Here is a 24,013-nt window from a genome sequence, read left to right on the forward strand (position 1 = left end):
TGTCTTGATTTAATTTCAGGTACAGTTATATATATTTTACTAGTGCTTCTCTTTAGAGTGCCAGGTTTGGGTAGCAGATCTTCTGCTATTTTTCACGTTAATTGATATTTTGTAATACAGGCGTAGTTAAAATTATTTTTATGTGCTTGAGTGTCTGTCGTATCTGGATCATGTGGCTTAATGTGTTAACGATTGTTGATCTTGATCATGGTGTGAATGGGCCATAGAAAAATGCCAGTGTGAATCACAATGTGCCCATAAGACAGATAAAGAAAAATGTTTATCAATTGCTTAGAATATGATACTAAATTATGTGTAAGAGAATAACCAGGGATGTGTCACGACTTCTTAGCTGTCAGCATAGTTTTGTGATTTTTTTTCTGTCCTGTCTTTCAAAAAGCCTGTGCTCATACCAACAATTCCTGTGGTCCCTAACAACTAATATAAAACTAGTATAATCCACTTGAATAATAGACTTCTTATGAGTTTCCTGCACCTGTGGTTTTGCTTTCTCTCGTTCCTCTTGTATGTCCTTTTGTCTTTACATTATAAAGTTCTTTGGTTAGTTTTTATCACCTTTGTGTGTGTGTGTGGCTACAGTGGCTGAGAGCCATAGTATGTAAACATGAAATCAGATCGTGAAAGTTATCTCAGGTAACCGTTGCTACAAATTATTCAAGCTTAAGCACAAAACAAGAAGACTTTCACCTAGTGTTGAGATAAAAATCTGTATACCCTACAAGTTAATAAATGGCAAAGCACTTAATTACGTCTGTTACTAGACCTGACATGAATGATTGACTCAAGGTATTCCTTCAGAGGTGGATTTGGAAGATTAGGTTTTGATTTAACGGTGGATGTTGTTTTAAAGAAACCGGTGTAACTGGGATTAGTACCAAGTATTCTGCTTGAATCATCAGGTTTCTCAGGTACCTTGCATGCACTGATAGTAAGATAGCCCTTAGTTACAGAACACCTACTTACCTTCAAATAGATGTATACCAATTCACTCCTTGCTGTTTAAGTGTTAGGAGTAAATGAATAGGCAATTGAAAAATTTCCTTAAGCTCTCAGCCTTTGTTTTAGTACAACGTGCACAGAAGCTGAGATCTTTTTTTGGTCTCAAATCGGTTTCCCTGTAGCCTACAACAAGGTCCAAAGTACTTTCTCTGGTTGGTCTTTCTAGATTTTAATGAAGTTTTAATGTGTTTCAGTTTTGATTGTGTCTGACTTGCAGACAAAGATCCATTTTTCCCTATGAGTAAAGCAGTCTGTTGCCCCAAGAACTGCAAGATTTGAGGGGGCCTTTCCCTGCTGTAGCTTGTATCAGGCTTATGGCTTGGTTGTCTTATTTCCTACCACCTTACAAAAAATTCCTTCACTAAATCCTTGCTGTTGTAAAGAAAGTTATTCCAGAGGTAGGCCATGCTTGCACATCTTCGTTTTGATGTCTGAAGCGAAAGTTTCTTGGTGAGTCTGCAGCGAAAACTCGTAAGTTACTGAATCACAAGCACTGACAGGAAAAGTAATGTGTTAATAACACTGGCATAGCACAGGAGTGTTTGGCCGATGTGAAGAACAAAGGGTAGTGATGAAACCTCATGCTGGCAGCGCTCTTTTTGGAAACTATGAGTTGTTTGCCACTGTTCTCGCAGGGCTGACTTTAAACTTTGACCTTCTGCTTTTTACCACTCCTGCTTTTGTTGTAAAATCTCTCTCACTGGTTATCATTTATGGTTCAATGTAGGTCCAAATTCCTATTTACAGGGAATGATTTTAGATACTGGTTTGACTTCTCTTTACAAGAAGACGGTTTCTTTTTTTCTTTTTGCTCTGTGCTTGTGAGAGATAGGGAATTAACTAACTGCAATCCTTAAGTCAAAATTTAAGAGCACACCCTGTCCCCTAGCCTTTCAAGTTTATCATCAAGCTTAGATTTACAAACATTAAGGGAGATGATAAAATTTGCTATTTGTGCTATGGATTCAAGGAGATAATACTGTGTATTTGCTTTTTCTTGTTTACTCTTGAAATATTTAAAGATGATGGAAGCTTTAGGATCCGAAGATTCGGAAGTTAACTATTCTACTGGAATAGCAATTAAAAGCATCATGTAGGGGAAGTAGTGGCTTCTGTCGTCTATCAATCTGAGGGGGTGTTGTTGATTATTATTGTTGCTTCTTCATTTGTTTGGTATCTTAAACCTTTTCTCTGATATGCTAAAAGCTGTGTTTGACTTTTGAAAGAAATGAATCAGTCTTACACTTTTTATAATTACATTCTTAGTAGCTTACCTTTATATATGTTCAGTCAATTACAGTTCATTATTCGGGCTGCTTTTCACAGTCTTCATACCTCTGTTTCCTGCGGCTTTTCCCCTACCTCTTTATGGTCCATTCCATTTATTTTCCTCTCTGGGATTTGAATGATAATTTTATGTGTTATTTTTGGTGAGAGAATAGAATCATAATTCTGAAAGGAGACATGCCTATCCCAAGCTTTGGTTGCTTCCAGCTTCATCCTTTTTTAACTCTGCCCCATTTTTTTAGCATCTCTTTTTATTAATCTATTTTTAACCAAAAGCATGAGCATAAGTGGGGATAAAACTAATTATATAAAAGCTGTCACGTCAGCTATTGCTTCCCTCGGTGTGCGAGTGTAGTGCTATGGGCAGAAAGCACTTCATGAAAGTTCTGCCCTGTGGGATACCCAGTGGGGAAGCTGTTAAGCCAAACATGAGGAAATGTGAGACGTGATAATAGAACATATGTGTAACTCTGAGTTCCTAAAGATATTTTCTCTCTTTTCTCCCAGATTCATCATTTTTGCACTTCCATGAATCGGATTGTGACATAGGAGGATCATCGTCTTGTGAATCTATGCTTTCTCTGAATACAGAAAAAATTCTGGTATGCTATCAATAATATAATGTACTAGATAATTTTAATAGATTGTTGAACTCACAGGTCACTTCAGTTGCATAACCCGTTAGAATGAAGTTCAGGGAAATAAATGCAAATAGAATCTATTAATCAGTATGCATAGCTGCCCAAAAGGCTTAAGTACAAATAAACTCAAGTTGATCATAAAAGTATTACTTTGTAGTAATTATTTCGTGGGGGCTATGCCTGAAAAAGGAGGAGGTGCATTAGTTTCTACCCAGATTAACTTCCTGAAGCTTACCACAAAGCATGTGTAAAAGTAATAGTAATGACTTCTAATCTCTACAGAAGTACCACTGTGAAACGTTGAGAGTTACAGGCTTCAGACCGTATTTCACTAAATGTGATACTGACCTGGCATGTGAAGTATATTCTAACAAAAGAAGAGTTTTTTTGGTAGAGGGACCTCAAGAGGATTATTTTGGAAATTGGGTTTTCTTACAACACTACTCTTAACCTTTTGAGAATACAGGTTTGATGTTGCATCTTCAATCCGGTAGAGTACAGGTGTTGAAAATCTTCAAATTATTTCCATATGAATGTACAAAGTACACTTGGCAATTTTTTAGAAATTATTGACTATGAGGGAGTGTGTAAGCAATATTATAACTGGAAGCATCTTCTACAAAGGTGGCACTTGGAATTAAAACTACTATGCTGTAAATCCACTAAGCCAGTTATTAAACTTGAATGTTCTCCTTAGACTTCGTTATATATTGGTCAGAAGATCTTTCTAGTCTTGTCCAATAGTACCAGCAATTCTTTCTACCACAGTGTATTTGTTGGGAAGAAATTTACCTGCTTAAAAAAAAAAAATTTAATGAGAGCAAGAATTAAACCTGTTGGGCTATGGTGCTGTGATGAAAATTCTGTTTCTTGAAGACAGAGTGATTGACATTTTTTTTGTGTATAGAGTTGCAGGATGTTTAACCTGTACCTGAATTCAGAGTTTGTTGAGGAAGTGTGAAACCACTTTCTCTGCCACCCCAACGGTTTTGCTACTCTGTAATGACAGAACAGATGAGGTAATGGTACTTCTCTTGCTGTCAGAGAGTACATGCAGCTCAGTGATCCATAGGAAATTATTCTAATGTATTGTGAGATTCTTCTGCATGTGGTTTATTTTCCCATACCAGTGTGGAATCTTGCTATCTTATCTTTGTCTGCAGACAAAGGTGTGTAAATCTGTTTTTGTAAACCCACCAAGGAAGAGGTTGTCCTTCAGTAAAAATTTGTGGTGTTTTTCCTAATATTAAGAGAATTATAGAAGAATAGTGTTTTGCAGAGTTAAGTGTTAAAGGTAATTTTCTGAATATTACGCGAAGGCCATTGGTGATATAAAAATGTTGTGATTATAGATTCATATGGATTGCATTGTAGATTTAGTTTTCCTATTTTTATATCTGTTGAACCCTGCACATTTTTGTGCTGTGTTTTTAATGGCTTTTCTCTGTAAGGGGAATTACTACTACACTCTGTTACTGTAGAGGTGCAGATATAGGTAGAGCAACAATTTTCAGTGTTATGCTGTAATGGAGAGCTCATACATCACCTTTTATTGCAGTAAAAAAAGGAAAGTTTGTAAAATCCATTTGTTAATCATTCATGCTTTCTAAAATACTCAAGTTCATAGAGCAGACCAAATATTCTCCTCATCTTAGACAATCAGGGTAAAAACTGTGCAATGAGAATTGAGCATTTAACTTTTGCACTTTATAGATAAATGAAATGTTTGTCATGGACACAAGTAATGTGACTACTTTTGATTGAACAGGCAAAACAACCTTAAAGGAGGACAGTAGTGGAAATGAGCTGTTTAGTGGAATTGAAAGAACTGAATGGAGAAAGATGTTATTTTTCCCCCTTCTTGCTTTCTAAAACAGTTTGAAAAACCTATTAATTTAAAGAAATATTTTGTATTTTTCTAACATAAACTACTCTGCTAGGCTTACACCTGTCTATGAAAAAGTATTTGGGGAAATAAACAGAGCTGAGTATTTCTACATTTCTGAGGGGCTTGACTTTTACAGTATTGGTTTCTATACATGCGTTATTTAGGGAACAGACATCCTAGATAAGGCTACAATTTGAACAAAGTGTAGAACTGATAGAATGTCGTTGTTGAAAGGACAAGCTCTTTAGTATGGCATTGTGAAGTTAAACTTTTCTATACTGATGGGGCAATATTCTTTTCAGTCTAGTACTCTTCCTTTGCAGGAGACAAAGGAATAATTATAGGGTAAACAGTATAAACTTTCATATGAAGTAAGGTGTCTTAAAAAGGCCTAAAAACTTCACCTTAAGCAAATGGAATACAGAAACATCAATCCCTGGTGAAATACTGACAATGTTCTTCCTGAGGTTTGGTTACCCTTATGTTAGTGCAGAAAACAGCAGCACCTGACTGAAGAGAAGCTTTTCTCTCTGTGGAAGACTAGGAATGAACTTGATTTCAATTACTTTAGTGAAATCTCCTTAGTTTTAACTTCGTGTTTTAAGGCATTCTCTTAAGGAGAAATCTTAAGGATTTTCTGTTAAATTCTGTGTTGTTGTTTGCTGAACAGTTAAAAACGTGATGTTTTACAGAGTCAGGCGAAGTTACTTGCAGAGCAAAAACGATTTCCATTTGCTACTGATAATGACAACACAAATGAAGAATTGGGTAAGTTGTTTTATATAAGGTTTGTGCAGATGAATGATGTGCTAGTTATTAGCACTAGATGTTTTGCAAATTGATGATTGAAGTGATGCATTAACTTCAAATTGATCTTTAATTAGTCTGGAAATGCAGCAAGTTTTCTCTGGTCATATAAAGCAAATACTTATCTCTGTTGCTAAAAACCTTTCCTACTTTCTTCATTAAAATTCTTCACCATGTCTGCTTAAGCAGACGTTCAAAAAGAATTCTGATTAAGTCATTTTTAACAGATTCAGCTACTTCCTGTTTCCAATTTTTTGTGATTATTGATGACTAAAACTGTTTAAACATCCAGAAAATTTTACCAACGCAATATGCTTTCTATGAAGCAAAGATCTTGGATCTGTTTCCTATCTCCACACTCCTCCCATCAAAATTTATATGCAGCAGGAAGACTTTCTGAATTATGTCCTAGACTGCTACTTGAAGTTTTTTCAAAGCACACTCAGCACAAAAAAAAATGGGAGCCTTTTAAATAAATGAACAGGAAATATTTTCTCAAAAATGGAATTACACTGCTTCTTCAAATACAGCGGTATTATGAGGCAGCAAAGAGATTGTTGAGGTTATGTGTCAAGGAAAGCAGCAGAACATCTTTCATATAAGAGCAAAGGGAGATTTGATTCCCCTCTAATGAACTTAAAGCAATAAAGAAGAGGGGTTTTTTACATAGTTTCTACCTTCGTGGATTTATCCAAGAAAATTTGGCAGCTTAATATTCCTAGACTACCTACCTATGTTCATAGAATCCTGCAAAGAATATCAGACTTCTATTCAGATGAAAATATGTGATACTTCTAGTATCTATTCTGTAGACTTGGAAGACTATGCTAGAAGGCCTCTGTCCTTGTGTTTGGCATGTAGGCTGGCACCTATCTACCCACTTTAGTCCAAGGGTGTCGTGGTGTGAGGAGCCTGGTTTGGTCCTTCGTGTTTGTGCGTGTTACTTTTAACTGTTCTGAGGAAAAGTAACACAGAATGTATGGGACCTTCTGCAGGAAATGTTGGGACTGAAAGATTTGGCTAATGGGCCATTGTTAACCATTAGAATTTTTTCATAATGAAGTAATTATATTTTTGTAATATTAGAGATTAAAAAATCAAAAAGATGCCGTTTAAAAAGAAGTCGATACGGTATCAGCTACTAGCTGTCAACTACTTGCCATAGTTTTACTGACAGGTCACAGTTCAGTTTGGCACTCTGCCAAATGTCTTGTATAATCTAAATACAGTCCTTATCAGCAAGACAACTGAGCGACAATGTTCTTGATTATTTTTCGTCCTCCACATTTTTTTCTTAACACTGGAATGGTTGAGTTGAGTTTATTTTACATCCCAGCTTTTCTGTGTTCTGGGATTGGAACTCTAAAGATGATACTAGTAACTGTAGTCTTGAAAAAGAATGAAATGAGGAAAATTCAAGAGCTCTTCATCCTATCATTCACCCTGCCTATTTTTTCCCTTTTTTGGCAATACTATGTTTTTGTGCCAAGTGAAGCTTTTTATGTATTGAGGAGAAAGCTTATATTGCACACAAATATTTCCTTCTTCATAACAGAAGTGCTCTGAGTATGAGACAAGCTCGGGATTAAATGCATTTCTCATTTCTCTTTCATTTAACTGTTTTCCTTTTTTTAATGAACTGTGCTTAGCAACACTGCCAAAACAATGTGGCTCTGCCTGCTTGAAAGATAAGTGTCTGTGTCTTGTTAAAAATGCCTTTGCTTTAACTGACTTCTTTGTGTCTTCTCATGTTTGAATAAATAATGAAGCTAAGAGGTGCCTCTTCTGTTCTGTTTGGATGACTGCTAAATTCATTGAAATACTGCTTGTAGTTCCACTGCCAGCTGTTTGAACAAACTGCCTGGGGACAAGTTCTCCCTAACTTTCATAGCTGTGGTCTTCAAGATACTGGGTTTTGTTGGCAGTGTAGACAGAGCTTAGTTCAGAGTTAAGAACTGTGAGAGATTAAAACATGCAAAATGAAACAGTCTTGGGATATTCAGCTGTCAGAACTGAACTTCAGTCATGCAAGCACAGCTACAGCTTTCCAGTCTTGTGATTTGACTGTATTTTTTATATCTTATGGAGATTACAGGAATGTATTTCTAATGGTCTGTTTCTTTTTCAAACACTTGGCTTGTACTTCAAAATGGGGGATGAGCAAGAACTTGAAAGCTTTTAATAATTATAACATAGGTAAAGACTCGGTTGTTTTTCAGTTTCAGTTTTCTGTTTCAAATAAATAATGAAATCAGTTTAGTTGAGATACTTCTAGGTAATTCAAATGAAGGAAAACCTTATTGTGAACTAATAAAGTTTAGCAATATGTGTACAAACAAGTAGAAGTTCCCTAATCAAATTGTCAAAAAAAGTTATTGATAGCCACTTTTAATTGAGAAAACATCCAGGGCTATTGTATTGGGATCACCTTTCCTGATCCTAAGTATTTTCAAAGCAAACATGGGCCCTTTCCTGAAAAATTTGTAAAGAGGAGAGAAAAAACCCACAAACAAATAACAAAACCCCAAAACAACTCTGAAGAGCACAGTATGAATTAAGTAATTAGTGAATGCTAGGTAATGGCTGAGGGAAGTCATGTCATTTTGGTGGCCGTTCAGGAATCCTCTGACTATTTTAATCTTCACTGCAGTGTAGGAACTTAAACATTTTACAATTTGGTACAATTTAATATTTTAAAAAGTCAGAATTTTTCCAGTTTTATTTACATTTTTAATGTTTTGTTAGCAATTGCTTACGTGTTGATTGGCAACGGCTTGTATGATGAAGCTATACGACATTTTTCAACGATGCTGCAGGTAAGTTTTCTGCTTGGACCCCAGATAATAAGTTAATGAAAATATCCATTGCCACATATGGCTTTTAATAAAATAAATATTAAATTAAGGTTTTTAAATGAGAGTAATTCTTCTACTGTTTGTTCATTTTCTTTTCCATCCAAACATAAGCATACTCTTAGAACTGGGTGATCAGTATCTTGGTTATTTGGTGAGTATTTTTCTCATCTGTAGGCATAAAGTTTTTATGGCACTTTGATTAAAAAAACCCGTGTTTTCAGAAACCTGACCTCTGCAGAGCTGAAGTTCCTTAGATAGTCTGCTTGTTGTGTAGGCTGAGATATTTTAAAGTAGACTTTTTTGGGTGACAGCATGTTGCCAGTAACGTGAGAAAAAAAAAAAAGCCCTGACAGAGATAATTTATTGCTAGTGGCAAGTAACACATTGCTTTCACAATGATAAATGATTTTGTATGCTGGCTTTATCCTTTTTCAATGGTAAAAATTTGATGAGTTTAATATATAAACTAAACATAACTAATACTTATATTGTGGGTGTTTTTCCTGACCAAAATAAAGAATTCAGAACCTTCTGCAGTTAAGTAGGAGGTAGTCATATTTTAAAACAAAACCAGCCCCAACAAAAAAAGCTTCAACTAAAAATTATTTCAAAATACTGCATTTTTATGGCTAAAAACCTGAAACATCCAGAAGCATGGACATACTTTTTCATTTAAACTGAAGTACATAAATGCAACCTGAAAGCAATACAGCAAATAATAGCATGTATTTTTTCTTAAGTGTCATATGGCTTGTTCTTAATTTGAGTGGAAGTGTCGCAATTTAATGGAATTATTCCAGGGAATTTATCTGAGGACAAGAACTTCTAGGGTTTTGTGTGCTTTTATTTGGTTCATATAGGTGTTTAGCAATATCTGTCTTGATTTGTTTTAATGTGAGGATTTTTTTTATCCTAATGAGAAATCCTGCTTCCAAAACCACTGGATTTACGTATTGTTTCCTGTCTTTATTCAGAAGGAAACTTAATACAAGTGAAGATAAGCAAGATACACCAACTATAGAAAGATACTGGGAGAAGTGTTTATGTAATAGAGTACTTCTACAATGCCCACATCTCAGTTTAAAGTATACTTTAATATCATGCTTATGGTATGCCTGAAAGGCTGTAAAGATGATTGTTCACCCTGTTTTCCACAAGTCAATTTTAAATACATATAAGTGAGCATTAAAACATTTAACTGCATAAAACAGCCTTGCTTAGCCATGATATTAAAAGTAAGAAGTTACCTGCTGTTGATGTTGCCAAGTGTAAGCTTGGAGTCAGCTTAAGTCTGGCAAGCTGCCAGCGTTGATGTGCCACGTGTTTTGTCTAGGGCAGAGTTTGTTTCTGGGGAAACAGTTTGTTTCTTGGTAGATGTCCCAATTAAATAAGACCAGGTCTGTGCTACAAACTTTTGTAGCATAGCTGTGTTTCTTGCAGGTGTGAAGACAGCGTGATTCCTGACTGGTTTTCAGGGAAACTGACTGCATAGGCATTGTTGTGTCGACAAAACAGTTTTGCTGTGTAGTTCTTGAAATTTGTATGGGAAACTGTGATTGGAGTAAATTACATCAAACAAGAAGTAGATTTACTAGGTAGAGTGCATCCTCCCTAAGTAACCAATTAGGAAAGTCACAAAATTAAATCTAACTCGATGAGTTTGTTTGAATTTTGCAGAACTATTTTGGCAGAATGCTTCTGGTACTAGTTGCTGTCTGAATATAAATTTCATCAGGATGTCACAATATCTTGCTCCCAAATTTTAAATCTCAAATTTAAATTGCATGCAAAATAAGTTTTGAGTGGCCAAATTGTGTATTTCTTATCAGTTCAGTGACATGAGCCAGAAGAAGTTACATAATTACCAGTAAGGTTACAACTAATGAATATTTGGTAACAGAGTATTCTAATGAATACTGTGTATTCTAATCTATTCTGATGTACACTGTGTAATAGCTTCTGGTAAGTGGTCGCTGACATTATAACTGCTCTCTATTTGGCTTTTTACCAGACAAATACTCCAGAACAATTCCATTAAATTGAATTGGAAGTTGTGAGCATATGAAAGTATGGATGGTAATAGAATAAATTTGCCTGGCAGCTGTGATTGTTCATTGCTTACTACTTTAGATCAGCTAAAATTAAATACGTATTGAAGAAACCGAAAAACCCACACCACAAATTCATATTTTATTTGTTTAACAGGAAGAACCAGATCTGGTTAGTGCAATCTATGGACGAGGGATAGCATACGGAAAAAAAGGACTACATGTGAGTAGATAATTTTTTAAATTAATACCCAACTGAACTGTTTGAGTCTGAACTATAGAAAGACTGTAACAGGAATGACTAGACTGGTTATAATGTGTTCAGTACAACCCAAAGTCTTTGTACTGTCCTGTTTCCATGAGGAGTGTGTCCCTCGGTCGGTGCACTGTATGACATAGAGGGATCTAGCAGATCATACTGCTCAAGCCATGGGTACTTTTGCTTCGTGAGACTGTGGAAGTAAAGCTGCACCACATAAGTGTGTCAAAGGAGAAGATAAGGCACTGATGTGAGTGGTAGATAGTAAGGCTGTGAGCCACAGCTTCTTGAAAGAGTTGCCTATTAAGAAAACAGGCAGTGTCCCACCTCTGAGAGACAGCTTTATGAAGTCCCACCGAATTAATCTCCACATCTAAGTTGTATTTGGAAATTAAAAAGTCTTTTATTGCAGCTTGGGAACATTGTCAGCTCTTCCAATACAGTAGGTTTCACATTGATTTGACTGCTTATGCCTCTTGATAAGTATACCACCTTGAAATTGTTAAAAAAAAAAATCCAAGTGAAATTACTTGGTGTAATACTTACTGCTCAAATAATTTCTTGAGCAGAAAGAAATTTGAGTATACTATGATCCTTGTAGGATTTTGTGGCCAGTTGAATCATGACTGAATGGTTGCTAGAGTTCTAGAAGAATGAATGATTGAATAACTCCTTGAGAAATTTCTTTGTACAAAATGTTTAATTACCTAAGGGTGCTGACAAGAACTTGAAGTCCCTCATATTTGCTTGTTTTTAACATCAGCTTGAGTTTGTTTTCTCAGTTTATGTAGATGTTGAAAGAGCTTCACTTCATAAAAGTTTTTGAGTGACACCTTCAAGACACAAAGATGATATTAAGTACAAAATTTCTTTGCTTTGAGATAGAAGAAAAAGATAATGAAATTTAATGCAGAACTTGCTGTATAATTCCTTTGACTTTTTTTCTAATTGAGTAACTACTTCCATCTTATTAATTAAGTAACTACTTCATTGAGGACAATTTAAAATTTTAGATAGGTGGCATGCTGTTGGCATCACCACATTTATGGGTACTACTTGGCTTAAGTTGCAGACAGTGCTGATGACAACACTGGTGGGTGTGAGTGTGCCTGTGTGTTGAGGTTCATGTGGGAGCTTGAAGCAGCTTTGCTGCCAAGCAAGGTACTTCTGGAGCTATAAATCTAATATTTATTCAGAGTTATATTAATAAATTATTAGAGGTACAGCACAAAGATGATACGTACAAAGTTTAGTTTTGTTTTTTATAGCAGACAGGTGTTTTTTTCAACTATTTGCAGAATAATGCATCTTGATGTTTTTAGCAAAGGTGTGAAGGGCTTTTAATATAAACTGTTACACTTTCAGACACTCAGCCAATCTAGTTATTCTTCATCTTGAGAGTATATTAGTCTAAGTATGCACTGTTGTTCACCTTGTCTATTTTTCTCCTTTTCAGGATATGAAAAATGCTGAACTTGCTCTGTTTGAGCTCAGTAGGGTGATTAGTCTAGAACCAGATCATCCTGAAGTGTTTGAACAACGAGCAGAAGTGAGCATTTTTTGTGTCTTTTCAGACTTTTGGAGAAGTTGCAATTATACAGTGTTTCCATTTATATCTTAACTGATTTAATGGCTAAAGCTTGGTGTTCTGGGAATATTCCTCCTTTCTTTTAAAATATATGCTTTTCCTCTCAGTGTAATTTGTGGAATATTTAGTTTTAAAATAAGACACAGACAATATAGAGTTGCTCTAGCCAAGTGGCGCATATTATGTTTAAGTGTTCAATTTTTGACATAATACATAACAAGGTCATTTGTGTTTAGGGTCTTTTTTTATAAAAGGAATCAAAATATCACTTGAACCTTACTGTTTGAACCTTCTGTCACCTTACTAAATCTACTAGTTGTTAAAATACCAAACTTTTAAAAAATGAAATGTTTCGGGTTTATATTTGTGCATGTAATTTAAAAATCATCCCAACTCACATGTATTTTTTATTTTGAAAATCAAGCTTTGTTTTGCTAACTAAATCACAGAAAATGGGTGTCAAGAAGCAGCTTTGTAGACAATCCAAAAGTATAAATACCAAAGTCAGAATATTGTATAGTGATAGCTGCCATAATATTCACAGTTCTAATGTTCTTAGTGATGTCTTAGTAGATTTGTGAACATTGATCTAAAAATGGGAAGGGCATTGAAATAACTGGAAACTGACCATTTTCCGTTGGTGGAATGTTTTATCCAAATAAGGCTTAGGAGACTACTTTAATTACATTTTCATTTGAGTATGTTGAAATGGCTTGAAATTGAGTATTTTGCTTTGACCAACTTGTTTTTAATTTGGAATACAGGGTTTCTGTGAATGTGGTGGTGTTCATGAACACTGATAGTTTTGAGAAAGATTCTTCCAATTTTCTCTTTCATAGGGGTTTAAAAGCCATACTTACTGAAATCTATAGTGGAACTTTCCAGACTATTCTAGAAAATACAGTTACTCTGTTACAGCTGAACATGGAAAATAATAATCTTCGTATTTCTAAAACGAATCTATTCAGTCTGTCTGCTCTAAACTGTGTTTTGGTTTTATACTCTTAGATATTGTCCCCACTAGGACGAATCAGTGAAGCATTATCAGATCTCACCAAAGCTATTCAGCTACAACCATCAGCAAGGCTATACAGGCACAGAGGTACCCTTTACTTCATATCTGAGGTTAGTGGATTTTGGGGATTCTCTTTGGTTTTGGTTGTGGGGATGTTATTCGTTATTTTGTTGACTTCTGTGCTCGTTGTTACTTTTGTTGTAGAACTTCTTTCCTATTTAGTTAAAAAACCCAAACCAATATAATAACAAAAACCCTGATTCTCCTGTACCTGGCTTTCTGGCAGTTCAGAGATATTCTCTAAGTATTTCACTTCCAAATCTATTTAATGTAGAGAATCGGAGGACAAGTACCTTGCATGCACACCTCAGATTTTTTGTGTTTGAGTAGGATGTGGATAAAGGCTTTGTCTTGATTTATAACCTGTGGCTGCATTTGATTAGTATTGATAAACACCAGTCCAAAAAGGAAAATTGTTATGGCCAAGGCAGTAAGTCCTCTATATACTTAAGAAAATAGACAATAAACAAAAATTCCCTGCAAATTCCCTCCCTAAAATGCTTGCATCATATTTTGTTATGTGATTTGTGTATGTTGTTTTTGAACCTTTAATGTAGAATAAGTAGCTTTATCTTCAAAGATTGTGTGAATACCAAATAGCTGATTTCCTACTTGGTTCTTCTCATTTCACTGTTTGCTTCCAGCTATTTTTTCATTTACTTTACTATGTTTTATACAGCACTTCCTGTAAAAGTTGGAAGTGTATTGTGCATTCTTTGATGTTCTGATGGGTAGTTGATAATCATTGCTGCTTAGGCTTGAGACTGACTTCATATATTAAACAAAATTCTGTGGTTTATTTCTATGAAAAGAAAAGTACGTATTATTCTTTATTTGTATGGTGTTTTCTGTGTCATCTGAAATCTTCTTTATCACAGGATTATGCAACAGCCCATGAAGATTTTCAGCGCTCACTGGAACTGAACAAAAATCAGCCTATAGCTATGCTTTATAAGGGCTTAACCTTCTTTCATAGAGGACTTTTGAAGGTAAAGCTATATTAAACAGCAGTTCACATAGAATAACCTTTATTTGAAGTTATTTCCATAAAATAGTAGAAATATCATTGGTGTTGATATATGTTTTTTCTCTCACATAAGGAAGATTTTTAAGGTAAAAGAGTGCAAGCAAAATAAAAAAAATCCATTATATGATATGTAAATACTGCAGATCTTGTTGAATTTCAGTAGAGCAGTGATAACAGACATGTTTAAGGAGTGCTTTGAAAGATATTTTTATTTAGCACCTCTGCTAGTATTTGTATGATTATATTCAAAAATTGCAAAATTAAATGGAGATTTCCTAGGTTTTGAGGAGAGGGATGAAGAGGAAAATGATTTTAAACTCTTCCTCAAATGAGCTAGGGAGTAATCAAGGAAAGTGCTGGTAGAGCCTTGCATTTGTGCATGTTTATTTCAGTTTTATGTTGTTTCTGGAAGGCTGGTATCTAACTTGAGGGAACATAATTGCTCCTTCAGTTTCTAAAATCGGCAGAGAAGTAAGTTCTTCCCATGTTTTTTTTAAGTTTTCACCATTTTTTGACTCAAAACGTCTCTCTGTTTAGGTCTAGTAATATTGCTGGTTTCTTGTTTGTAAAGGAATTAGAGGTACTGTTGCCATTTTTCAGAGGGAAGAGTAGTTAGACAAGTGGTCTGAAATCCTCAGTTTGAAAAATGAAGATGCAGTGCTGTGATTCCTGAATTCCAACAGTGGAAGCTGTCTTTTTTTTTTAACCTCTGATAACAGCTTGGGGTTCATTAAGGGTTGTATGCAGAATCTGAAGACAAGCCAGGACTTCTGAGTTTCAGCTCACTGTCTTTCATAGGCAATCACTATTTCTTTTTGTCTTTTCTTTTTTTTTCAGTCTGCTTCCTCACTTTTTTGATACCCAAGGAGGTATTTTTTTCCACAGTCTCACTGTATGCTGTGAGAACATCAGACTGTCATTGAACTTTTATTGTCTGTATCTTCTTGCAGTAAGAAGAGATACTTGCAAATAATAGTCTCGATTTCTGATTTTTGCTGTAGGCAACAGAGACCCTAAAAAATGATGATGAAAATGTCGCTGACAGAAATAAATGCTGTCTCGATTTGCAGAATAGAAGCAAAGTTTTCTTCTTTCTGATACACAGGTCCACACGTTTCTGCACTACCACCTCCTTTCCCCCAGTTTCTTTTCTCAAAGGAAGCATCTTCCCTCTCTGATATTCATGTTCGGAGAGATTTGCACTGAGTGTTTTTTCATCCCGAGGTGCACCTTAGCTTCCAGTCAGGATTCAGGGTACCTTTTAAAGGAAAGCTGTACATGCTATCTCTTAGGTTTTATAAAGCTTGCTGAAAACTGAATACTTGGGTTGAGGGTGGCTCAATTTTCACTCAATTTTTGAGTGAAAAGAGATTTATTTGAATCACTTTTGGGAATAATAATCTTGGTTTTAAAACTTACCTATAGGATATGAGCCTATCCATAGTTGTAGGTGATTGTCCTGCATTTTTTTGTTCAATGGGTATTTGTGTGCACATTGTAGTGCTCCGAATATATTTGATAGTTTTTCTAAATAAGAATTTCTAGATCAACTATAGATACCAGTAATTCTTTCCTTACAGCATCTAATTTATTGCACTGAAGACTTCAAGATACTTTTCAGGCATTCCTTAATAATATAAAGTAGTTCATTATTCTGTCTTTAATTCTAAGTCTCAGTATTGAATATTCCAGTTTGTGTAGTCACTCTAGTTTGAAAAGCTTAGTTCTTGATCTGATTCTTTAAAGAGGACTATTTTTTTAACCACGTGCTTATTTTATTAGCTTTTGTTTTTATTACATTGTATTCCTCACAGCAGTAATAGCAACAGGACATGCTGTTGTGTAAAGGTCATCACTTTGTAATCTCTCAAGAGAATGTTTCCAACTGAGGAAGTAACAAAGAATGCAATAAGACAATTAAAGGCAGAGTTCAGATTTGAACGAGTCTTTTGGCCTTCAAAACTTTAGAGATTTATTATGAATGAAGAAGGAAGACCGTAAGGAGAGACTGCTTTGCCTTAGGGACCAGACTAAGGTTTGAAAGCAAACTCTGAAGGGATTTAATCTCTGAACTCTATTAAAATACTAAAAGAATTGTTCATTCCCACTGCGTATTAGTCAAAAGAATTACAGCTAAATCTGTCAGTACTGTAAAGAATGTTTTGGTATTTCATTTATTATGTAATAATTTTTACTCTATAGATTTTGTAATAAATTTATGCCTTGTTTGTTCCTTCCAGAGCATTTGATATATAGCTGTAAATTCCATAGCTAGGAGCTACTGAGGATGCAGAAATTTAATGAGTGTAATAAGTTACAAATTTTTCTGTTGGTCCCTTTCTGTAGGAAGCCATTGAATCCTTCAAAGAAGCTCTGAAGCAGAAAGCAGACTTCATAGATGCATATAAAAGTCTGGGACAAGCCTACAGGTACTCATATTCAGAAGTAGTTTTAAAGTAATTAGTTCATCTAGTTGTGCTTTTTAAAATGCACTCTAAGTTTTACACATTTGTTACAAAATAGTGCAGACCCAAATGTGATATGTGGTAGCTCCAGCAGCTGCTATGGCCATGTCAGAATATGTTCAATATAAATAATTTCTATGTTTGCTTTGTATTTTTAATTTAGTCTCTGGTATCTCTTTGAGCCTCCTGGACTCAAAGGTTAATTAAATGGCAGTTTTCATTAAGATGTGTTTTAGGTATGCTGAATGATTTTTAAATTCTGGAAAGGTTTAATACAACATGAGCTTATAGCTGATTAAATCCTGCTTCAAATGTAGTGGCCTTAGTGTTCATGCATGTATTTGATAGAAAAGAGCTGATACAAAAATTCTTGTTGGCAAATGTATTTAAACCTAGTAAATCTTGTTTGTTTTTCTAGAGTTTCTCTTGTTTGAATTAATTTTATCTAATAATCTTAAAGAAATCAGTGTACTGATTAAAATTTAAAAAAAAATTAAAATTATGGTAAATTTAATTGTATACTTTTTCTATTTTAATCTTGTCATGACAGTTTCTCTGTGACTGTTTTTCCTGTCTGCTTACATGTACAGCTGTCCTGCACATGGAGTGTTCCAGTCAATTAATTTTTAGTTAGTTTCAGTTTTCAAACACCATATACTTTGTTCTTACTCAGCATTTAAGTAGTTGGTAATTTTTTAAAAACATATTTGTACTTAAAAGTTAAAAAGACCTCTCAAAGATAATTTTTTCCAAGAATGCTTTGTTTGGAAGTTTTATTTACTTTAGTTTCTGAAGAAATACCTTAGGTATGTGTTTTTACAGTTTTAATGCCTGCTGAGGATTGTGAAGATTTGTGGTCCTGTGGGGTTGTATTTCAGAGTACATATTTCTGGGAGTAACAAATTCTGTGCAGCTGTTCTGTTATTACCGCAGAAGAATAGTTGCAAAACTACTGCCTTTGTTACAGAAATTTTCCACTAGTACTGTGTTTCTCTTCAATGTTATCCCTTTGGACACCTTAAAGTCACCTTTAACAAGTAATTTTTTTGTCACTGTTGCCTTCTGTATTTTTTCACTTTCCACCTTCTGGAATCACCTAGAGAGCTTGGCAACTTTGATGCTGCTACAGAGAGCTTCCAGAAGGCTTTACTGCTGAATCAAAATCATGTTCAGACGTTACAGCTCAAAGGAATGATGCTTTATCATCATGGTAGCTTAGATGAAGCCCTAAAGAATTTTAAGGTAAGCAGGCTGTAAGTAAACACAAAATTTAAATGTTTTATCAAGGTCTTGTATGCAACAGATGCAATAAATTGGAGAAATTTGAAAGTTTGTCATTCTGAGTTTGTGTACATTTGGACTAGTATTTTTTTCTGAAGTCTGTCTTAAAAGATAAAACAACAGTTTGTAATTAAAAATGTAATTTTCCTAAAATTAAGGTGATTTCTTTGTTTCATGTGATTGGAAAACCAAGCTCTGGCTGAAGTGTTTTATTTTTCTTTTTAAACTGGTAATTGTGTTCTTGCTGATACTTTGGCTTGAAACCTAAAGTTTTTTCATATCAGATGAAAGGTAAAATGTACTAGTCTGTAATTTTCAGGTGAAAATAAGTTACAATGTTTATCTAATTTTTCTAGAGCATTTTCTTCTGAAAAATTCAGCATATGTTGTGATTCACTGTGCTTGCAAAAACTTTCATGTTGCCAAAATCTTGCCTATTTCTTCTGGCATTAAGTAATTGCCTTATTTTGTAGACAGAACAAAAAAGACAGATGTTATTTGTATGCCCATATTCTTAAAACAAGGAATGAAATAAGATCCCTTTCCAAATGAGTCTGTGCTTATCCCAAAGAGAACACTTTATGTGCATTATTACGTATTCACCTTCTATAACCCAATTTGTAGATACTGGTGTAATTGAAAAGCTATTTCAACTTCTGAGATGGAAATGCTCTTCTAAAGACATAATGAACAGGAATTTGCTGTGTGTTTAACATACAGTAAATAGCTGCCAAACATTGAAGTGTACTAATGCATGAAGTAGTGAAGAGATGACAGAAAATATTTGTATCTATATAGCTAATCCGAAATTATATGTTATATTGTCAGGAGTATATTTTGCCTAATTTCTCCCAGCTAACGTTGAGCTAATATTGTTAGAGCAAAGTGTGCAAAACATATTTGCATTGGCAAGATTTGGGTTTTCAGTTTTTTTCCTCTTTGATAAAGCTGAAAATATTTTTTCTTGTATTTGCTAGCAGTTTAAGTGCTCAGCAGCATTTGAAAGAAAATTATGATGAAAGTAGATCTTAATAATCAATAAATCTTTTCATATGTCTTCTGACCAGACAGGTTGGGTTATTTGAAGATATTCTTTCTGTCTCTTGATTTATGGGTGCTTTGTTTCTTTAATCTCCTAGAGATGTCTACAGCTAGAGCCATACAATGAAGTGTGCCAGTACATGAAGGGTCTCAGCCATGTTGCAATGGGACAGTTTTATGAAGGCATAAAAGCTCAGACCAAAGTTATGTTAAATGATCCTCTACCAGGACAGAAGGCCAGTCCAGAATATCTGAAAGTGAAATACCTCCGAGGTATTGGAATTATATTGGGGTTTTTTTTAATTTTCTTAAATGCTTCAAGGACCTTAAAAGTGCAAGCTTGCTTGTAGTTATGGTAATTTTAGAGAAACCAGTGTACATTTTCATGAGCACTGTTGGGTATGTATGATAAGAAATAGGTACACTGATTCTTATTGTTCATACAGTTAAAAGTTAGGTCAAAAATGGAACATACATTTCTATATAAACACAGACTGTTGTGATACTTAGTTGAAAAAGACTTATTTCTATCTTGGAAATTGGCTAATAGCAAAACTATATTATCTAAAAGAAAAAGATTTATTAAAGTCATGTTATTTAACTGACAAGCATATAACCTGGTTACTAGTTTTATGTAATGGCAGAAGTAAACTGATTATGCAAACAGTATTTTATTTCTTTCCTCCAGAGTATTCTAGATATTTGCATGCACATTTGGATACCCCTCTTACAGAGTATAATACGGATATAGATCTTCCTGGAAATTTCAAGGATCACTGGGCCAAAAATCTTCCTTTTCTTATAGAAAATTATGAAGAACAGCCAGGGTTACAGCCACATATAAAGTGAGAATTTTTATTTGTTTAAAGCCTATTTTAAACGGGGGGGTCTGCAATTAAATTCAGTAAGACTGAATTAATTTGAGATATTGGGTAACTGCAACATCCTGTATATGTTCAGTGGGCTGGGAGGAGGAATGGGAGTTCTTTATCCTGTGTTTGAGTGTTTCTCACACAAATGGTATTGATTTGTAAAACACAGATTTGTTTGCCAAATGGTTTCAGGACTTTTATAGCCAAGCTATGTCTGATGCATCTTTTTCTCCTCTGTAAGAGATGTGTTATTTCAGAATTTTGCAAGCTATAAGCCTGATGTGCAAGAACTGATATGTGTAGCTGATCATCTGGGTTCCATGATGCAGTATGAGACACCGGGATTTCTTCCAAATAAAAGGATACATAGAGGTATACTGAAAATGTTCTGTAGATTTGAGGGGGGGCAGGGGGGAAGTCAGTGTGGTGGTAATTGAATGCTGTATCTTTTCTATCTGCAAGTTAGGTTTATGCTCTGTTTCTTTCAAATCAGATGGAAAGTTTGAAACAATCATTATTCAGCATTTTATTGACCTAGCTGGGCACTGGAAATCAGGATCTCCCAGACTTTTTGACGTTGTCCATTCTTTTCCTGTCAATACATTGCTTTGCTGCTTCAGTTTTCCTGTCTCTGCAAAACTGAATATTTGGCTCTAATTGGTCTTCTGTTTCTGTTGTTGGTATCTCTGTCCTTCTGCCTCACCTCAGCAATGGGACTGGCCACTCTAGAAGTAATGCAAGCTGTGCAGCGGACTTGGGCAAACTCCAAAGTTCGGATGAATGGGAAAACCAGGCTGATGCAGTGGAGAGATATGTTTGATATTGCTGTGAAGTGGCGAAGGTAATGGTCACAGAGAGCAGCCTGGATTGGTTGTCATAATGATGAGTGCTCCAGCTAACCAAAGGGTTGCAGTCATGGATAAGAAAATGAACACTTGCTGCCATTCTGTAACTGTAAAAGTTCTGATAAAAGAAAAGGATGGTGTAGGTACAAGGAGTGCAGTTCTGAAAATAGTCCATTTTTCTTCTTCTATAAAGGAGGAAAAAAACTGGAATAGCATTTTCCAGTTGAAGCTAAGCTGTGAGACACCATAGATCCACTGCAGCTAAGGCAAATAAAAACTAAGTTTCAACTTCAGAAACATCAAATGTTTGAGTTGTATGGTTTTTATAAGAAAAAACTCTGTGTTTCAGGAAAAGTCCTTTTCCGTAGTCTCTGAATTATAGTTTTTGCCTAAAATTGTTCTGTCTGTGAGTAAAGCTCTGCTAGAAATATTATATGGATTGAAATGTGTGCCAATGTTGATGTCCTTTGTCTTTGTAGGATAGCTGACCCTGACCAGCCTGTGCTTTGGTTGGACCAAATGCCTGCCCGAAGCCTTAGCAGAGGTTTCAATAATCACATTAACTTAATCAGGTATGAGAGTTTTACCAAACAGCATTCCCATGCATACTAAGGGATTGTACCAAAAATTACCAGCTCTTTGTGAAACAGCATTTTACAGCACTGAATGTATGTGTGCTTATTGTTTTACTTTTATATTTATTTTACATTTTTTGATGGAACATGTGGGATTTGTGCACAATTTTCCCTTATGACATTTCCTCTTTTTCCTGAATTTCAATTGTACAACTGAGTTATAGCGGTATCTAACAAGGATCCAGAATATGCATATTTTCACATGTCACTTTTGTTTCCCAAATAACCTTAAATGTAACAATTTTGTTAAGTTCATAGTTGTAATTTTTGTGAATGCTGCCTCTCGAAGGCAGTGGCATCAGTATTGAAACAATGCTGTTCTATTAGCTTTAATACCAAATTACAGTAAAGAGGAAAAACATAGTTCTCATAGTTGTTTTCAAGGCAGGCCAGAGTAAAGCAAAAATTACAAAATAAGTAACCTGTGAAAGTTAACACTTGCACTTGTAAATAAAGGTAAAATTTAAAAGATTCAACCACTGTTGTACGTTCCATCTTCTCCCATGCTGCAAAGCTCTGTATTTGTAGTCATGACAGTGTTACCTCCCTTGAAGTGGTACAAGTGATAGACTCGATGTGGCAACATCACTGTCAATCACAGGAGCAGAGTGTGTTTGTGTAAGTAAATAGCCAGGTTTCATCTTATTCCACCCCCTCATGGGAAATACTGAATCTTTGATCTGTCATTCTGCTTTTATGTATGTCTATATCTTTATTCTTTGCGAACCTATACTGAAAGGAAAGGAAAGCCTTCTCAAGAATTATTTCAGGCAGAGAAAAATAGTGATGTACTGATGTTCATACACAGAGGCTAATGAGGATTTGTCCTCACTCTTCTTCCAGTCTGTGGAATGGACCCTAGCTGCCTCTCCTTTACTTTACGGAGTGGCTAATGCAGCATTAAACTCCAGTGCAGATCATTACTTTGCAAGATGTTCTGCTTTTGAACAGTCTCGTGCTCAGGTTTCTCTCTTCACTCAAGCCAAGTGTTACATTTGGGCTCCAAGCTGTTTCCATCTTTGCTGTTGCTGCATCTCTTTCTTGTTGTATGAATGCAGCAGAAACCACAGCCATCTGTTCTTGGAGACAGAGATGCATCCCATACTTCACCTGTTTCTTCATGGTTTTATTTTTGAATGGGAGAGTAAATGCCTTAACTTCTAGGAGCTCTATGTTGGCAGAAAGGCATTTGTGTAACAATTAACATCCTGAAACTAATACTGAACATTTAATCTGCAGAAATATGTCCTTTTCCAGAATCTCTGTGTCAGGAACTCTTGATTTGCTGTGTCCAAATTACTTGTTTTCCTTTCATCAGAGAACGCTATCAAAACTGACAATGTACTGTAACAGCCGTTTTGGTCATTTTATAGAACTCTGAAATAAGTTTCAGGAACATTCAGAATTGTAGGCCCACAGTGAACCTAATTCTAACCTTTTTGGTTTGGCTTAGCCTTGGCTTTTGGGGATCTAATCAGCATTTTGGCTGTGCTTATTTGATAACTAAGTAGTGGTTCTCTGACAAATACTGGTTTGGCACCTTTTTTGAAGAAACAGTTTTGAAGCAGCCTAAATACCACTGCCTTTGGAGTTGGTTGTGCTTTAGTACTGGATGGTGATTGCATTCTTTTTGGCTCTGAAAACCCGTTCTGGTTTGGTCATTCTTCAGCCTCCAGCAAAGAAAGTAATAGCCAGTAAAATCTGTTGTGATTTGTTTCTGCTTTTGATTCCATCCTGGTTATTTCACATGATGTGAGGGATAAAATGAATGAACATATTAAGTAGGAATGGTTGTTTTTTAAAATTTATTTTAGTTTTGAAGCATGTTCTAGTTCACTGTGATTTCTGAATGACAATTTCTTCTTAAAGAATGATGCAGATTTGTATAATTTCCCTTTTACATTACTCAGCTTGTAAAATGGCTGCTGATTTAAGAGACTAATATGGCACAGAGCTAATACCCTTCTCAGTTATCAAGAAATGGCTTTATGGTCTTTTGACTGTCCTTTAGGAAGATACACTTTGTTTTAGGGTTAGGTTATGGTTTGAAAGTTATTTTTGTACCCATATGACAGGCTGAATTCTTTCTATAGTAGCATGGCTACCTGACAGCCAGGTGTAACAGTAGATTTAGGCTGGCAAATAGCAGTTTGCATGGTTATTATGTATATTAAGATAAAAGCTGTTCAGTCAAATAAGAAGTGTAGCAACAGCAGTTGGATGTTCTGGCATTTGTAAAAGATCTAGTCATGCTGCGCTCAAGCTGTCTCTTGGTTTTATTTCCTCTGAATTGTAACCAGGAACTTCTGTGTGCAGAAATACTTGGATTACTTGTCTGTTAACACAATCTTTTTCTTTACTTGAACTCTTTCCATTGGA

General features: G+C 35.2%; 1 protein-coding gene across 2 annotated transcripts in view; it reads left to right on the forward strand.

The window, feature by feature from the left end:
• TTC13 (tetratricopeptide repeat domain 13) overlaps positions 1-24,013 on the forward strand; it is a 40,054-nt gene that overhangs the window by 1,070 nt on the left and 14,971 nt on the right. For both annotated transcript variants that reach the window (XM_014875376.2, XM_088161483.1), the window contains exons 2-15: positions 2,815-2,909; positions 5,529-5,604; positions 8,389-8,459; positions 10,704-10,769; positions 12,262-12,354; positions 13,402-13,518; positions 14,347-14,457; positions 16,842-16,924; positions 18,061-18,202; positions 19,381-19,555; positions 19,971-20,127; positions 20,396-20,526; positions 20,863-20,995; positions 21,479-21,571. In XM_014875376.2, the coding sequence (XP_014730862.2) occupies positions 2,815-2,909; positions 5,529-5,604; positions 8,389-8,459; positions 10,704-10,769; positions 12,262-12,354; positions 13,402-13,518; positions 14,347-14,457; positions 16,842-16,924; positions 18,061-18,202; positions 19,381-19,555; positions 19,971-20,127; positions 20,396-20,526; positions 20,863-20,995; positions 21,479-21,571 (1,543 nt within the window). The remainder of the gene's footprint in view (positions 1-2,814; positions 2,910-5,528; positions 5,605-8,388; positions 8,460-10,703; positions 10,770-12,261; positions 12,355-13,401; positions 13,519-14,346; positions 14,458-16,841; positions 16,925-18,060; positions 18,203-19,380; positions 19,556-19,970; positions 20,128-20,395; positions 20,527-20,862; positions 20,996-21,478; positions 21,572-24,013) is intronic.

Source organism: Sturnus vulgaris, chromosome 3, assembly GCF_052056855.1.
Source record: "Sturnus vulgaris isolate bStuVul1 chromosome 3, bStuVul1.hap1, whole genome shotgun sequence".
Taxonomy (NCBI): domain Eukaryota; kingdom Metazoa; phylum Chordata; class Aves; order Passeriformes; family Sturnidae; genus Sturnus; species Sturnus vulgaris.